General features: G+C 36.8%; 1 protein-coding gene across 1 annotated transcript in view; it reads left to right on the top strand.

Moving 5' to 3' along the window:
* LOC137180747 (protocadherin-9) overlaps positions 1–19,594 on the top strand; it is a 221,964-nt gene extending 202,370 nt beyond the window's left edge. Inside the window, exon 5 of the mRNA XM_067586022.1 lies at positions 17,525–19,594. Coding sequence (XP_067442123.1) covers positions 17,525–17,895 — 371 coding nt within the window. The 3' untranslated portion in view covers positions 17,896–19,594. The remainder of the gene's footprint in view (positions 1–17,524) is intronic.
* Positions 19,595–19,843: the final 249 nt, after the last annotated feature.

Below are 19,843 nucleotides of genomic sequence, written 5' to 3' on the forward strand. Positions count from 1 at the left end.
CTTCTGTAAGTTGCATACTGGCTTGCAAACTAGTTGTGATGTCACAAATCATGCTCATAGACCCGCCCCTTAAAATCTGATTTTCAGTGAGCACAGAGAAACTTTCCACTCTCAGCAGATGAATGTGAAAACAGCCTTCTAGTGTCAAACTCTCCACATACACATGTTTGTGAAGCTCAAACATTCAACAATAGGAACAAGAAGAAAAACACATTTTTGAGTTCAGGGGGACTTTAAGCGCGGTTGTAAGTCAAAGCTCAATTGATAGATATAGATTTCAGGCCAACTACTTACAAAACAGCCTTAAAAATTACTCAGATACATGTATCCATCTGTCAGTATTATTGACAGGATTCTCAACTATTGAATCTTAACACATAAAGACAACCCAGTGTAAGATGCATGAAACTCGGAGAGCTCAGAAATTGAAAACAAAGAAGAAAAAAAAATATAACTAAATTGTGATGAGTGGGAGTTGTGATTAATTCATCTTCTTTTCATCCAGATGGCTATATTTTTATACACACTGACTACAACCCATAATATCTATTTCATTTATGGTGATCATCACAAAAAACACAACCAGTTTGTTTGTGCTAGTTGTGATTGCTGAAGCCAAATCATAATTTGTCCAAATAATGTATCAAATGTTGGTGTATTGACTACTTCCAATTGTATTTAAGTGATTATAACTTTCCCAGCCCCCCTGAAATCCATGTCCCTGAGCTCTACTGCATTTTAGACACTTGATATTCATGTATTGTTAGATGTTTTCATTATTTTGTCCACCCCCCATGTGCTCTATCACTCTGAAAGCTGAGTGATTTTCCAAGGGAAGAGGGATGACTGCAGAGGAGCCTCCCAATGTAGGTAACAGTTTAAATGTCCTTGACAAGTGCACAGTTTGCAAAGGAGCAAATTTAATTTCCATGGTTTGAAATTTCAAAGGTATCACCTGCTGTAATTGCTTGACTAGGGAATCCATAAATCATTGTTCAGTAAGGTCATCTTGTAATTTCTTCCCTAATGCTGGCATTTATTTTCCTAGCATCCTCTCTTTCTTCTCATTTAATCTAGCCAGGTCATTTGAGAGATTAATTGCTGCCATCTTCAAAAACAACAAATTAGTTTCACACATGTTTCGACATTAAGAATGAGAGTAACCACAGACATCGACACTTACCCAGTCAAATGCTGTTCTACATTGCAGCTAGATGTCACATGAGTTTGTCACTGGTTCGTTGTTACAAGGCAATCATGGTAAAAGCGTTTTAAACCTAGAATGAGATGTGCTTTTCATGCAACAGAAAGCACATTTTACAGCTTACATTTGGGATGCAGCCAGTGTTTGAATTGTAATAGATCACCTTCACATAGTAATGTGTTTTTCTTTTCCTTTCGACATTTTGCCTTCAGGAACCCCATCAAAGGTCAGAAACCATATCAATTAAATCCATGTTTATGATTACCACATGTAATTATTGCTTTTGATTGATTCCTCTGCTCGAAAAGGTGAAAATGTGAAGGTTGTTCATGGCTGTTGCTAAAACTGATAGAGTGTACCTCTAGCTCCTTGCAAATCACAGTTCATGCTGGCTTCTTTCTCCATATACAGTAGTTAGTGTTTTGGAAAGATTTAAGCTACAGCAACGTTGTGACACTGTGCACACCTATAATGTAGTGACACCCACATTTTGACATTTTAAACCATAAATTAGACTACCCTTTGGTTGTCATTCAGATTAAAGTGCACTTTAATAAATCAGTCCACCAGTAAGTCATATTTTTAAACAGTTTAACCTGAGAAACCTGGAGTTTCAGATTTTAAGCTAAAACCTAACAGAGGTAAATATTATCCTTCTGTGTAAGGGCAGTGTCAGAGTCCTACAGTCTTGAGAGTAAAAGACACACAGCTTTTAGCCTGTGGAATAACCAAGAAAAAAGTGTTGTGACATCAATCAAGCACATGAGCCAGTGCATGCTGTGGCTCACTATAATCACTAACTAATTGCAGTTGGAAACCTAGGGATAAAAGGGCTATTTTTAAAGTCCACTTATCAGTTTTCTCACTTGCTTGTCTTGATTTAATTTCTAAAATGTTTATGAAATGATCTATGATAATTCATGTCTTCCCTTATTCTTACGTTCCTTCCTTTATTCCTTTATTCATTCACATTATCACACACAGTATAATTTTTTTTATGTGTTTTTACCAACACATATTTTTAAGTGTCGGTATGGATATACTGATCATATGTGGCGCCATATTGTAGCTCCAGCCCTTCTCACAGATGGAGATTGGAAGAGGTTTCTGAGTTGCACAGCCCTCCTGCAAAGATGTGATGGACACTTAATTACTTGGCTGACAGAAGTTATTCGCCACCTGCACCCAACAGGGGTCTCTGCCAGACGCTGACCTCCACTTCCTCCCAGTGCACCCACCATTTCAGAAATCAGATTTATGCATATAACCTTCTATCACTCACATTTCATGTTATCATTATCATTTTTTCATTTCCTTTATGTTCTTGCTTTCTACATTTGTGTTACAAATTTTTCAGTGTGCTACTTTTTTCAGTGATGAGATGCATCTGTAAAAGGCATAATAGCTCACTGATTTCCCTCATTAAATCCGTTTCAATCAAATCAGTGAAAATTTAGCATTTCCCTATATCTGTATATAGCTGTGTGTGTAAAGTACCCATTACAGAAGGATTTTTTAAATCTTAAAACAATGACGATGTGAACTCGGCAAAACAGCCTATAATTCAACAATACCATGTACATTTAGTGCATTTCGTAACTGAAAATATTCTGCACTACACACTATTTTCCTTTCCTTGGCCTTAAATATCTAATTGCCATTTCCTTTTAACACCTTAACACCACTGTAGCCGTGGCAGTCGCCTCTCAGCATCGAAGAGGAGGTGCAAACCTTTTCCTTTACTGCCAATTTAATGCCTGAACAACTTGTAAATTTTGACACATTTGCTTTCTTAACGGGTAGACATGCTTGCAAACTATGTGACATGATGTAGCTGAGCTGCGAGCTTATGTTTAGCTTGTGAGAGACAAAAAGCAAGCACCCGTAAACTGTTGATGGCATGCATTCAAGAATAGCTTCCATTCCATTTAAATCATAGATGACTTAAACTGAATACACATAATGTAAAGAGTACAGAATAAGCATTGTATGTACTGTGTATTCTCTGTATGATATTGATGACCTTGAAACACAGAGAAAAATGGATCCCTCAAAAAAAAAAGTCAAATAAAACCCTTTTCACTCCCATTTTACAAGCTGCATTTTTGTACCAAATCAATACATTACTGTCCCTAATTTTTCAAGCATACCTTATATCCATTTAATTTAGTGCACTTTTAATAGACAGCACGGCACTCTCCTTTCCCTCAGGTAATTATGAATAAATGTATATGTAGGCAGAGCATGCTCCGAAATTACAATTATTAACAGAGAGGAGATGTACCTCAACATTGCAATTACAGAGCTCTCGGGGGATTAACAAGGTTCTGTTTTATTATCAAATTCCTTCAGGCTCAAGGTAATGATCAACACAGAGAATTGCATGTCTCTCTGCTACTACTTCACTGTAGAACCTGAATCTGTCTCTTTTTTTTCTCTTTCCACTCCTTTTCTCTCTCTCACCTCTCACTCATTAATTTTTTCTATTACCCTTTTGTTATACCTCTGCAAGTAAGCAGCCACTGTACCTGCTGTGTCCCTATCCTCTTTATGCTAATGTATTATGCTTATCACTGTGTGTGGGGGCTTTACTGGAAGAGCACATGCCTGGAAAGTATATTCCAAAATAATTTTATGAATAACTAGCACCATATCTGTTACGCTGTTGTTGCTTTCTGCTACAGGCCATTTACTTGTCTGCGTTGCTCATTCAGAGTCTGCAGTCTTTGTTGAGCTCTATTGAATGACTCCAGAAGGAGGGCGTGGGGACAACAAGATGCATTTATTAAAAAATTTACAAGAAACATCGACAACAAGTGATTTCAAAAATAATAAAAAACGGTTGCATTGCTACCTACATCCTTTTAGTGGTAATGAATTACTTGTATCATATATTACAGGGAATAAATATTACCATTTAACTACCTGAAAAGAATGAAAAATAACACAAAAAAGGCATAGTGGCTGCTGAAATATTGCCCATTTTAACTGCAATAGAAATAAATTAATATGTGTAAATGAATGTGTATTAGGCTTAATCTTTATAGCAAATCTTTATAGCAAACAGCGGATTTACAAGGCATCATGTACATCCTTTTATGGTTTGAGAGGGCATTAGTGTTACTGCGGTGCAATATTTGTGCAGGGCCATTAAAAAGAAAACCATAATCTATAATATGCCCAACATGTATTGTGGTAAACCACAAGGCTTAAACCCTGTCTCCTCCAAATTATGTTTATACGCAACTAATTTGCAATAGAAATTTAGTGTGTTTTTGGCACTTTATTGGCAACGTTTAGTGCCGATACAGAAAGCAACACAGTATATCACAGGGAAAAGTGAGGCTATAGAGGTTGTGGGTACCAAGTGTTTGCTTGTGACAGTAAAGACTCACTTTTGTGTCCCAAGTCATACTGGAAGTCAGTGTTGATATTTGTACAATTTAACTATGACCATAACCTATTTTTGGGTGGTTTTGGTTGCCTTTCCTTAATCATACTTTAGTCGCCACAACCCCAATGTTTTAGCTGTTATACAAACCTCTACCAAATGGTTTTAGTTTCCCAGACTTGACCATACTGTTAGGCTTACTGTTAACTACCACATTTTAGGATTAAACAGTATAAAACATTGACAGTAAACACTTTGCTCAATATGAAGATTTTGCAAATATTTTAAATATTAATATTCAGCCTGATATGATTATAAAAAACTATATATAACTATAAAAAAACTGGCACTAGATTTACCCAAACATGTACTTTGCTAATGCAGAAAAAGTTGAAATGAATGGAATGAGAAAAAGGTGGCAAGGATGCCACATGCCTTACACAAAAAGGTTAGACTATTCATTAAATTTGACATTTAGAGGTGAAGTTCTTAATTGACAGCTTCTTAAAAAAACACACACAAAAAACCTAAAAATGGTTTAATACATTTATAATAATAATACATAATTATTATTTTCCTAAAGAAAGTCTAGTAAGTATTCATCATATCACTACATTATATTATAGCAAACCATCATTTACAATTTATCTTCTCATACCTTCCAGATTAAAATCAATACTCGCTGCATACCACAACCTGCCTCATCACAAATAAAAACATGCAGTCACTGTGTAATGTGACACACCGTGAAGCAATTGGACCGAATCACTGAGCAACAGTGATGCTTGCAGATATTATTTTCTCTAATTTAGATGGTTGGCTCCAGTGATGTCTTATATTTATAGGGAAAAGTGAATTGCAGTCATGGTACAGTGTTACTGTCATGCGAGGTCAACATTACTGTAAATTACTTACACCATTACAGCCACAGCAAGCTCACAATGATTAAAAGATTATCCTCTTGTATTGAATTTGAAATCTATTCCTCACATCTCAAATGTCAACATAGAGACTACTAGAGACTGTTGTCTGTGTTGTTTAACTGTGTGTATGTGGGTTTGCTCTAGGCAAGGATATGTAGACTTTTGAAATTTGGCATTGATATTCATGATCCCCAGAAGATGAATTAATGTAGCTACAGATCAAAATTTGCTTTTTTTGTCCAATACCTCACTTATCCATTGGCGTATAAGAAAAGAATAATATACGTTGTATAATTGCCTTTGTTTTTGTGAACAGAAAAATAAAAAGGGGCAAGTGTAAAAACTGAATCAGTTATCACAAATCCGTCTCATTGTTATGATCAGTTATACTAAGGGTTTTTGACCAGAAATGTATTCGATCCACTGTTGAGATGAGCAGGCATAGTCACTGACTTAGAACAGAAATTAGATTACAAGGTCAGTGGCTGAGACTAATGCAGTGGAAGATTAGAGAGGGAGAAGAAATCATTTTTACATGGCTATTGTTGTCATGGGGACTGAGCACTTGCACTGAGCTGTGTAAAACAGCAATTTAAAATGTGTTTTGAAAATCTGTGTTGCCATTTTTACTTTGCCACACAAACACATGGAAGACAAATGTGAATTACAAACAGAAATAAAATGCCTACATCACTGTTCATCATTATATTTTAATAAAAAATCTATGATCATTTCATAACTTCTGACTGATTCGAACTCAAGGAATCAGTTAGATAGATTGGCAAGTCTTACTGCTGTATATAAAGAAAAAAACTCAACAGCCCCTTTGAGACTTTATTAGTCAGAATGCTGGATGATGTCTATGAAAAATATTTTTATTTGGATGTCCTTTTCAAACATGAGGCCAACAAGTAAAATCATCATCACTATATGTAAGATCATGTTATAAAATTTACAAAACTCTTTCCATTAACTAATTACCAATATTTTGTTTGGTATACTGCACTTAAGTTCCCATATGAATTATATATAGACATAATGGACGACTCATTTGCATCATACATGGATGGTTAAATAGATGGACAGTGCAAGGGTTGGACAGATGAGTGAAAAGATGGATAGAAGAATGGATGATGATAACATGATAATGGCAGCACACATCACACTGAAGATGTGGATGTCAGATGTCTTACTTCTATCAAACATGGCAGTGCTGTCAAAACAATCTCTGAGACAAGTCGACTTAAATCATTCTCCTCCACTTTTAAAATTAAAACAAAGAAGTTTTGTGTTTTCTTACATCAAGTAACAATCAGTTAATAATAATTTACACCTAAAGTGTATGGTAAGTAAACAGAAGGCCATTTACAGTGTATGCACTGAAAAGTGCTACTCTACTGTCTGTAGACTGGTGTTGTAAACAACAATACACCTATACATTAAATGTATACACTGGTGATTTGTATTCCTCACTGTCCCTTTTAAAAAAGCTCCAGGGCAGAGTCACCATACATAGAAAAATGGCAGTATGCAAAAAAACGTGCATTATTTTCTGTTCACAAAACCATTGTATTATCTAAACGTGAGCAAGGTAGCACAGCTACAGTGAAATCACAATATGTGTCAACTCATGCAGAGAATCTGTGGGAATATGCAGAAACATGTCCAGAAGAAAACACTACAACAAAAGGCCAAAAATGTTTTGGATTCTGGAGGATACAAATGTAGTGAGCAGTCCATGGTGGTTTGTTTAGTTTCTGCAATGCAGTAGCAGACGCCTTGCCTAAGTTCCCTCTTAGTTGACTTGAATTTGGGTTGCTTGGTCACAAAGCATTGTACAATTTAATGGCTGTAGGCACAAGTGTGGCTGCTGAAGCGAGGGGTGAACATGCTCCGTAGCTTCATCTCACCACAGAGGGGGTGGACAGTGTTTTCTACAATGGAATTTAGTTTAGCCCTCATCATCACCTTTGCTGATGCCTCCAGGTCAGGCAGCAGTTTTTTACTAGTTTGTTAATTGTGCTTATATTCTGCACCTTTTCTTTTAGCACAAAACCACAAAGAACGGTGTTCTTGTCTCCCCTAACTGACAGAATATAGAATATATAGTTAACCTCCATTTCAGAAACATTTTTTAGGTGAACTTTAGTATTTACTGTGTTCATGAGGGAGATAAAGAGACTCTGTCCAAATCCTTTCCAAACTTTCTGCTACACTAGATCCACGACACTCATTTCTCCAGAGATATTAAAAAGTGTGCACTATACAAATGGACTGTGTGGAATAGAATCAAACCGAAATACTGGATACTGCTGCAGTATAAAAGGCATCTTATTAAGGTGGCAAGACCCAGAACTGCAAATGAAATTTGTGGTGTACAGTAGATGATGAGCAGGAGAGGTCAGTCTTTTGGAACGCCCCTGTGCTGTTACTCTGCTGCATGTCTGACACAGTGCTCTGCAGATTCTGTGGCCAGTCTTTAGTATCTGATCCCTGAGAACCGTTTCATCCCAAGCTTGAGAGGCCAGATGGTTTTGAATGCACTGGAGAAGTCAAAGTACATGGTCAATAACATATTTACTAGCACCCTTACTTTGTGTAAGTCCAGAATCTTTTAAGTTAACTTTAAATCAGCTACTGCATGCTATTCTTTTGAGAATATAGTGTAGCCTTGTTGTCACTTAGTTGTAAAAGGAATGTGGGAGTCTGTTTTGGAGCTACAAAATAACAACAACACTATATATGAATAATCAGTCCACATGGAGGAAACATCAAGTTAGCTTTTAAATGGGTTAGAAAGAAATAAATTGACTCTTAAAACAACTTTTTAATTTTTAATCTTACTTTGCTAAATTTCAACAACTTTGATATAATATTCCACTTATAGTGAAGTGTGAAGTTAACCCCTAGAGTGGCACAGTGGAGTTTTGAGGGAAATACTGTGTGAAGAGAACATTGGGTGTAAATGGGAAGAAAGCAGTGGAACTATGTATTGGATTACTTAATGTAATAGCCCCTTTCCACCAAAACAAAACCTAAACCAGATTGGGTCCTTACTGCAACACAGTGGCTATGAATGTGAATCTCCAAATGAAAATTAAATCATTAATAATCAGTAAAAGGGGGATCAATGCTCACAAAACAAGGTGCATATACTCCAAATGTCAAAGGCAGCTTTATTTTGCTCCTCCTACACTACATCAGATTAAAGAGTAACAACTGTAAAATAGATGAAATAGACGGACGAATTAAAAAATTCATTGTGTTTCATGTGATTATAATTTTGCCAAATGATCTGATAAATTTTGACCAAAGGATAAAACATTGTGAGTGTCATTTGGTAGCTTGGGCTGTCAGGCCACATGCAGTTTTAAAACGCTCTAGGCTATTTAGGCAACACACTGGGCTACTGTATGGTACAATTACTACTTTAGAATTTTAAGCTTTCCAAATCGTATATAATGATTCCAATCCTGCAACCCAAATGTACAGAACAAATATTACATGGGACAAGACACAAATAAATGACAGGGCACAAAATATTAAGTGGTAGAAGCATAGCCAAGAAAACTTGAAGCTGTAACTGCTGCTGGTGATGCTTTCGCACACTACTGAATAATGAATATTTTAAATATGTGTGTAAAATTTTCAGAGAGATAGAAGCTTTCAGGAGATAAATACAGCATAGATCTATATAGATATATGTACAGTATGCAGTGTACATTTCCCTGTGCACATTTGTTAAAGAAATAAAGTAACATGTCTTTTGACTGGTGAAAAGAATGCTAAATGCTAATAACATCTCTTGAGTTTCATTTCCACCACACATCACACACATATCAGTTGCCCATGTGGCTCCTCACACATCACTCTGTAAAGAGTACTTTTAAATATCGGGTCAAATAAAGAGTACCTTTGCTTGAATATTTGAATTACAAATTGATCTGAGAATAGTTTTAAGCAGAGTCTAAGCCAATAATATCAGTGATCACGTAAATTATGTAAATGATAGTCATTTTCTGACAGACTTTGTGTTTTTGTTTTTGCTCAACTCACCTTCGCTATTTTTTTTCTTCTCATCCAACTTACTCGCTCCTCTTTTCTATCTTTCTGACCACCCTTCACTTCCATTCTCAAGCTTTGTCTTCTTTTTCTATTTTGACTCACTCCTGCCCTTGATCTCCTCTCATGAGAAGCTGCTGCCTGGCCTCAAAGGGAGCACTAGAAAGGATCCATCAGCCAGACTACTATTCTCCCGAGGATGCATCCAGCGTGTTGTTCTGTTCTGCTCTGTTCAGTATCATATCTATCCAACCCCAGATAGCCTTTACTGTAGATCACAGGACCTGTTTTCAAATTTGCTGCAAAGCTATATGGAGCTATACTTCTGTGGCTTGTTGGACGCCAACCACCATACCACTCACACATTTCCCCAAGCTATTTGCATTATATTGGCTCCTGGTGTGAGGCAAATCTTTATGAATAAAGGCTATGTTTATAATCCTGTATATCATTATTTGTCTAGGTATATACATTGATGGATTGGTGTATGTATGTATGTAGCGGAGGGTGAAAGAGTCAGAGAGAAAACCAACAGCAGATTTGAAGCATAGAGAATTAATCTGTCAGACGTATCTTGTGGGTTTTCGAGCGGCAGCTGGAGAGAGCGGTATAGCACTTTGAGTCTCCACGCTGGACTAAAACAAAGCCTCATTCATCCCCAAATAACAACATCTGGGCATGCATCACAGCACGGATAAATAAACAAGCCCTATGGACACTAAATCCCCAGCACTCAATCACTCTTACTCCCTCTCCACCCGTTCCCCCTTGCCATTCTGAAGGCTGTAGGTTGTTGGTGTGGGACTGGCACATCAACACGGATAGTGTGCATCCAATTAATTAGCCAAACACTATCTCATTAGTAGCCTAATAGCCGGCAGACTAAAACAAGAATACTCCCTTAAACAACCTCTGGACAAAAAAATGAGGATGATTATCTCCTCCTCTGTAACCTTTGTGATCTGTTGATGCTGAGTAGGAGGACTGAAAGACAGGCATGTGAATGTTGTTCGGTCAATGTGTCCATCGTGAAACAGCTATTGCTCATGGCTCGCATTTATGTTTCTTCAGAATTAAACAGACCAGCCCCCCAACACATAATGATTCCGTATCAGGAGAGAATCTAATGGTCTCTTTGTCTTCACGTTATCTATCTTTGTGGACATCTGCAACATTTGCACAGCGCTGTAAGCAAAAGTCAGCACCATCTGACACAGTTCTGAATCCCTTGCATTCCTCAACACCTGTGCCTCAATGTTATTTTAAGCAGTCAGGGGCTCTGCACCAAACATCAGCCACTGGCTATTTGCTTGTGTGTGTGTTTGTGTGTGCTTGTGACACAACCCCATATCAGACTATATCTATCTATCTATCTATCTATCTATCTATCTATCTAATTACTGAGGTACACAACTATTTTCACAACTATGCTTTAATGCTTAGATTTAAGCACTAAAATGTATACTGTAAAACTACGGGATTGACTCAACTTATACAAACCTAAGCATGGAAAGCTAACATGCAAAAGTCATGAAAGAGTCCACTTTTTATACTGCAGTGGGCCAGACAGGATTTATTTCAGATTTACGAATTTCTTTGGCGAGAGGCGGTACAATGGTTTACAAGCCCAGCAGCCTTTTATCGACAGTTGTAGTGTCATGGTGCTTATCATCTGTCCACAGCTCTTCAAGGTTTCAGCAGGAGTAGCAGGATATCACTCGACACCCTCTGGGCTTTTCCAAGTCACACAGGTTTCAGTAGTGACAGATTCTTGATTGCGCTATTTGCATGTACCTCTATTACTTGTTACTCTGCATGAAATAGTGAATCAACACAGTATATAATCAAAATACAAAACTTAGTGTCACTGACAATATGCTTAATCACCAACCTATTCGCAAAAGTGACATGAGATGTCATTCTGATTACAGAGTGGGAAGGCAGAATGTAATAAGGAAAACAAGCTTATTCTAGATTTGTGGGCACGAGATAATCAGAAGAAACTAGCTGCTAATAAACCTTGATGGTCAATGTCTGTCAAGTTAAGTCATAGGTAATCATAGAGCTCTATTAACCGGCGAGAAAATAACAAAGATCCATTCAAGAGAAGAAAAAACAAAGTAAAAATAAGAATTCCTCTCTCTCTTTCTCTCTCTCTCTGTGTGTGTGTGTGTGTGTGTGTGTGTGTGTGTGTGTGTGTGTGTGTGTATTGATTACATGGATATGAAAACACTGGATAATACTAGGTCAAACCACAAGAGAATTAAGTCAATGACAAACTGCAAGAAAAGTAAACAAAGAGAGGACAATGGCTAATAAGGAGGGGAGTTAGGCAGGTTACAGACTGCTTAATAAGCGGGTGGTGAATCTGGACTCACTCTCTTACAATGTCAGAAAGTCTGTGGTAGAAGGAGGACTGATGGGAGACGGTTTTACCTTTTACAGTGTCCTATCAATTAAATGGATAAATGTATTCCTGTACATTGTCAATGGTAGGACTCTATCTACATATGCATCAATAGGGAGCCAATAAAGAGAGATTGTGACACAAATAATGTGCTGTGTAGTCTTTTGGTTAAAAATATTTGGTCTGCTGTATCTGAGCAGGAAATTTCTTTGTGTTGACTCAACCCCGTGGAGAGTGATATACCACATTTGTTTATTGTGTATGAAACAAAAGAGATGCTTTTTTCTTGGTTGGTAAAGACGATGAGATGATGTTAACATGGCTGTATTCCTAGTGAGAAAGAAAGATTTCAATTTTGGCTGTACAAGAGTAATGTTTAATTTTTCATATTCCTTAAATCTGTGGTTACCAAGCCTGCTCCTGGGGAGCTACTGCCCTGCATGTTTTAGGTATGTTCCCACCCTCACATACCTGATTCTATTTATTAACTTGAATGCAAGACATAGAGATTCTGGATATAGATATTCTTAGGTTTGGTCTTTTGTTTGATCAAGTTTACTTTTTTTTTTTTTTTTTTGCACTCATACCTGCAGCTGGACATTTCAAGCATTTATCCATTATATTTAGCCATCTATTCTCTGCTCACTTTCTAACTATATTTCACACATTCACAATTGCCTATTACTGTATAGCTGGTACTTCACTGGATATTATGACAGTAAATATGCTGTGGATCAACCTTATGCTGTTTATTTCCTCCTAAATGAAAATATGTGGATATATATTTTTGTATCTAATCATAATTTCTGTTCATATTAATTATCCGAGATCTGCCATTTTTATACCCCACGGCCCCTGCAACTGCAGAAGTACCCCCTGAGGTATAAATATCACTGCTTGGAAATCACAGGCCTCTACTATATACATAATACAGCTGTATATGAATATAGACTTTTTCGAAAAACCTATCAGCTCTACACCTCAAGTGGTCTTTCAATCAGGTTTTGTCTCTGCATTGTCTCAAACAGCAGGTATGCAGAGATTAGCAGGGAAATGGCTGATTCAAATTATCCTCTGCTGCCCATTGGGGCCACTGATTGTTCCAATCTACATGCAAATGGTCATGTTTATTACACCAAGGGAATAGCAAAGCACAAAGTGTCTTTGATTAATGACTGGCTTAGCTTTTGTTACAAAAAAAAAAAAAAAAAAGAAATACAGACATTACAATCACGTAATTCTGCTGTAATCAATACAAAAACTGCTAATACCACATAAAGATATACTAATTCCATGATTAATATGAATCATGACTCTCTTTTCTTCGCTGAAATTCATTTTCATGCATCCTATGATTAAAATTTGCAAGAAATGACATCAATGACACCATCATTATCATGCCTTCATTATAATCATTTACCCACCAAAATGAAAAAAAGCAAGTCACTAAAATGGCAGGTAGGTAAATAGTTCCTCTGCTCTACACTGCACACCATGTACATGTGCGCAGTCCTTTCTCTTCCCTCCATCTCTCTTCAGCCCTATTCACACCTGGCATTAACATGCGTCTTGGGTGACCTGATCACAAGTGGACAGCTTCAAGTATGTCAGTTCACACCTGGCATTAGAACGCATCTCTGCATGCATCTCGAGTGACCACTTGTGATCGGACCTCACTTCCCTGCTCTATATGCAAATAAACACGGACATCATTCCCATTTGCAAAGATCAAATGCATTGTTGTTTTTAACCGGAGAGAGGCAGCAATTCACTTCCCGTGGCAAGTCTGCTGGAAATTAAAAGAAGAATAAAGTGTGAACAAGGCCTTCCTTAACAGCTCCCCAGATGTGTACTCACTCGTCTACAATCTCATTTGAAGAATTCATCTTGCTGTCTCCTGGGTACCATGTATTATTGCTCTCTGTGGTTCTTCATGCAACTATGATAATGTGTGTCTTGGTTAGACTCCTGACATGCCAATTATGGGCGCCTGTTATTGTGATGGACTCCACATTCATGCTGAAGGGTGACTGAATCTCTCCTCAGGCCTCAGGTTTCTTCACATCATATATCAGAATGTGGTCTCAAAGCCACACCCCAGTGTTCGGGCAGCGAAGCTTAGTGAATATGAGGACATGTTCTTATTATAAACTATAAATACATCACTCTATATTGTCTTACACATGAATGACCCTTGAAGCCCCTGTCATTAAACTCTGCAAACAAGCTAACATGTAAAATACACATTTCATCTTCTTCTCCCCCCCATTCATAATTGTATTTGCATTTGGGTCACAAGCAATGAAGGAACAGGAACATGAAAGAATTGCTCTCCTCATGAAAATATGCAATACTCAAAAGTTTGGACACACTTTCTCATTCAAGTGAATGGGAAGGTGTGTCCAAATGTTTGACTGGTACTGCGTATATTTTGTTTTCTGCCAATGTGAATATGAAGGCTTGTGTAGATGAAAATATTGACACACCAAAAAACCTAAATGTATTGTCATTTAAAAAACAAAATATACAAACATGAATTACCATGTTGTGTTGGATATTCTAAAAAATATCGAAGTATAACTTCAAGGTTTTGTTTTCCATGCACTGATTTGTATGAAGTTTGTGGCCTGTGGACACAAACAGATTTCATAGATAAGGGTGGAGACAATAATATAAACAATAATATAAACCTTTTTAGGCCATTTTGTTAGGCCATTTGGACATAGCTCCTAATCAACAAAAGTGGCTAAACAGATGTTTGGATGACGTTTAAAATTTTCAGAGGCACAATCTGACTGTCAGAGAGGAGCTTTTATCAAGGTGCCTGCACATGTTATTTTTAGTATTGCACACTGTGCGTATCAATTACATAATTAAACATTAAATATAAAGTGCAAACTGAACAAGGCAGACAAATCAATTGTAGAAAAAAGATCAAAGACAGAATAATCAAATAGAATTATTAATTGAAATTAAAGCCATTTTTAAAAGAAATGTCATTATATCCATCTGTAGTGGAGTACAGTGTGATGAATCACTAAAAACAGCACATCTCCTGTGGATATAAAACTGGTTTACTGGGTTTAAAGGGTTTGTCCAATTAACAATTGCCAGTGTTTTCAAACTTTAACACATACCTTTAAATAATATACTGTATTTGCATTCACATCAATCACCGCTTAACAACAGTAGAAAGGTAAAACTTTCCAAACTCCAGTTTTTGACCATGAGGGAGCAGGTTGTTTGGAATCTTTGGGAATCAACCATAAAGATTTGCAAACCAAAACGAACTGAAAGCAGTTGAAAGCTGCAGAGGTGGTTATTGATTCTCAGTGGAATCGACACTAATAACCCTTTATGTTACAGTTAGTTTTGACTCAGTGTCAACATTTTTTAATGGCACTTATAGCCATTTATGTAACATTTTTTAAATTTTATTTCATCATTTAAACTAATTTAATCCGTGCCCACTCAACTAAACTGCAGCATTAAGTTTAACAAAAAAACTTAATACAAACCAGCATGAGATTTTTCTCTCTTGTAAAACACACTCAAATTGTCTACATAAGTTTAATTTAATGAGGAGAAAAACAGGTCCAGACAGGAGCTTGAAAAAAGCCCTTTGAAATGTTACAGAACCTACCCACTAGCCAATTAGCTGTTTGTGAAGTAAAGGGACAAATTAGGACAAATAGTTATCATTTTCTCTTTTAGGACAAAAACAGATGAATTCATTACCTTTTGAAGCTTGATATACAAACACACCAAAACTAGTTGCTTATTTAAAAAAGAAAACAGACTCAACAAACTCAGAGAAAAAAAAATCCTCAAATGGCAGGACTGCATTACTTTCTGTGCATTATGCATTTTTTTCAGTCAAAGGAAATTCAAACAAATGCTACCTGAAACACTAACTTGTTTGATTTTCTATGTCTGAGTGGTGATGCATGTTCATCAGAGGAGTTTCCAGATGGTGGCAATGAGTTAAAGAGGATAGTCCTGCTGATGATACATTCTGTTGCACATTGACCTTCAACATTTTTCTTTTCTGTCATGGCTTTGGGGAAGAGGGTTTGGATAATTTTTACTGTGAAATCAGTTCTACTGAGGGGCATCCATTTATCCATTTATACTCCAGAAATAGTGAGAGTTTGGTGCTGTGGCCCTCAGGCTCTTAAACAGCCTTGCCAAGGTTGCTCAGAAACATAGAAGGTGTCCAAATAATTTCTGAAAACCTACAACACTGATGCTGATAGGGCTTTCATTCTGCTTGCACCAACGTGGTTTGCAGAAAATATTGTCAAACAATCTCATAACTTATTTAAAAGATTGAAAGTCAGTGGCAGAATAAGAAAGAGAGGAAGTTTGGTTGTTTGGCTTGCCCAATCACTGAGTGAATGTTAGCTAACACCACTGCAGTGTAGCGCCACCTCGTATTAGAGAATATTGTACATCAGTCTATTTACAGTTTATTATGTAGGCACTGTAAATTTCTCTGTGGACCCATATCACAGTGCTCAAAGAGAACTCATTCATCCTTTCATCCTCCTCAAGATCTATAACCCCTCATGCTTACCAGCTCCCAAAAGCACAGCTCATTCATGTGTCAGACACACTACTGGATGGTCCACTGAATCCAGCTCTCCCGACTCCTAACCCGTACCTCATATGTGAGCTAGAGACCCTCGGTGAAAGCAGGATGGCAACTGATGTCTGTTCAAATGGTCAATCGACTTTTGTGGTTGTTGTTTATTGAAACAAGTTCTATATGGCTACATATTAATAAAGTAAACACGCCCTGTCCCGTGCTTCAAGTCAGCGCTAACATTTTCACTGTCTAATCAAGGCCACAATCTTTCCCTAACCATGAGTGTCTAAACATAAAAAATAAAAATAAAAAAAACATCAGTTACATGACAGCCAGCATGAACAACACCAAGATCTGTTAATGGAATTCAGTTAGCTGTCATATTACATATGATTTTCCTACTGTGACATACTACAAATTCTTCTGTGAAAAAGGCTTATTGCATGAGCAGATATTGTAGGGAAAACAAATGAATTACTATGTCAATCAACGCTTTGCTGTTCAGTTTGGACATTGTGCGAATTAGCAAAATGTTCATTAAAAACATTTCCTCACTGTGTTGATAAAAACCTAACAAACATAAAAAACATACTTGCATTTGCCAAATTGTAAGTATTTAAATGTTATTTCTAGAAGAAGGGGGTTGTTTATTTTATATATGGGGGAAAAAAATGTGTCAGTAGATGCCATTCAAGAAATCCATTTATTTAAAACCCAGAAGGGATAACTCAAATTTAATCTACACATGCATGGTGTTAATATTTCATGGTAGATGGAGATATATCTCTTTTATAAAATTAATGTAGAGGATAAAACAATTTCATGTTGAGCCAGAAACATTACCACCTGGGTGCAATTCTCATTTTTAGTTCTATGCTATGTAATTATAGTATCAAACAGTTTCACAGTTTCTAACCTGTTTCTTTTTTTCTTTTTGTCATTTCCCTAGATGGCCCTCTGGGGCCTCGTGGCCTAGTGGAAGCTACAGAGATGTGTACACAGGAATGCCTTGTCCTGGGACATTCAGACAACTGCTGGATGCCCCCAACTTTGGGAACATACCACCAGCCCAAGTCACCTGTGTCAAGCTTTGGATCTCAGAGGGAGTGGGGTCCCAAGGACAAACTTCTCAATGGACATACTCTGACCAGAACCTGGAAAAATGAGAGTGGGCGGTCAGAGCATTTTGGTGACAGGAAGCAGTTTGGGAGTGGAGAGGGACACTTCACCAGCAGTGGCATGGCTGATATTCCACTGGATAGTCTGAAGTCCTGCCAGCCAGCCTCCTGCCCAGACAGCCCAAAGGACCAGCAGCTATAAGATGGACTCTGCTTCTGTGCTGTGAGATGTCCTTACATCTGGACACAGTAAACAGACCGAGCAACTCACCTGAGCTCCTCTCCTGTTTTATTGCTTTCTTTTTCTTGATTCATCTCTTCCCACTTAAGTTGATGCTTCTGCAGTGTGATAGCCACATGTACTATGTAGGCCACAAAACTATAGTGCTTGTGCTGTGTTCTCTACAATTCAGCTTTACTAAGGCTTTAGAGGAAACCTCTTTTTTTTGTGAAACTCCATGGATTTCTTCAACATAACATTTTCTGTCCACTTCATGTTTGATTTGGACAAGTGGAGGAAGGACATACGTAATATGGAGAAAATGAAAACAAATTACAAGAAAAAAAAAAACTACCATGGCTGACCAATATATACAAATATTTGTGGTGTGGTTGTTATTGAGTTGTTGGGGACTATATTAATCGACACAATCAAAGAAAATTGAATTACATTTCAGAAAGTGTTCTTAAGACACTGTTAGTGGACACTTGTTTATTCTGTCATTGTCTGTGTTTGTAAATAAGACTTATTAACCACTATCATGTACCTGTAATAACCACAGTGAATAGGACAGTTCTTGGCTGTTGTCATCATAATGGCTTGTCATCAGGATTTGGTATTTCAACTGGAGAAAGATCTATGTGACATAATGTGCAACAAGAAAACATTTACCTAATTCTTTAAAATCCCTGAGGTTGATTTTGAAACAAATTTCCATTCGTAATATACTCAGTGTTACCCATATTCCATAATAATTTTCTTCAAGTACTGCAAAACCACAGGCAAACCTTTTTTTAAAAAAAAAACAACAAACATTTTGTATGAAGGATGTCAGTGCTCAACATGTGCATTATAAAAATGAAAAGCTCTGAAAGCTCTCCTCTATAAACTGATTTTCAAAGTGTTCAGTACAATTAAACAGCAATATATTTGTAAATGGCTAAATGTTTTATCTAACATTGATCTTATTACTGTATAGATTTTATTCAAATTGTGATTTAACTGAGTGCAATCCCTCAGTAGTACTTACAATTTATTGACATATATGTATATATATTATTTCCACACAGACTATTATTTTCCATATGTAAGAAAACACAGGTTAAGATATCACTTTAATCACTGTGCCTTCATGACGTTTCTTCAAACACTGAATTGTCCTTATTTAATCAATGAGAACATGTTGGCTACAAAGAATATCCTGTTTGATAATCAAATGCCTTATGCATTGAATGTTTGCCAAATTTAAAGACATAATCACACAGATATTAACATACGAAAAATCAAGTCATTGGTACTGTAGAAAAATACAAAGGCATGTGCAGATAATGGGTCAACCATGAAAGATCATCTGTCATTCCACTGTCTGAAAAGGTTTGTTTTTCTCCACAGCATGGAAGGCAAATTACACAATGGAATAGCATGCTAAAAGATATAGCTTTTTAAAATGAACTCATTTTTGTGTCATTTTATTTTATTGGAGTAGAGTTGATTTGTGCATTAGGAGACATTTGGTTTGTAAAGCACTTTCATATTTATGTCACAATATAAAGACGTTAAGTGGGATGGAGTGATTTGCTTATCGCAGTATGTTTGTCAGTTGTGAGGGTGTTTGACATCACAAAAACTGAAACAGTTAATCCTTGTTACTACTCTACAGGTATACAGCTACTGCAATAAATGTTTTAATTATGTGTAAGCTTAATATGTGTGCAGGATGATCAACTCAGGAGGTCTGTGTCTGTTTTGTGTAGATGTTTGCCTATATGAACCAATTTTTCTAAGTACTAAAATAAGCCCGCAATTTATTTCAGGAGCACAGCACATTTATGGAGTACAATTCAGCATTTAACTATTTTTTGAAGTCATTTTCTTTCAAGACTGCCATTACCTGATAGTTATTGAATTAGACCCATATCTTTCACCATCA

Source organism: Thunnus thynnus, chromosome 1, assembly GCF_963924715.1.
Source record: "Thunnus thynnus chromosome 1, fThuThy2.1, whole genome shotgun sequence".
In the NCBI taxonomy this organism is placed as follows: Eukaryota; Metazoa; Chordata; class Actinopteri; order Scombriformes; family Scombridae; genus Thunnus; species Thunnus thynnus.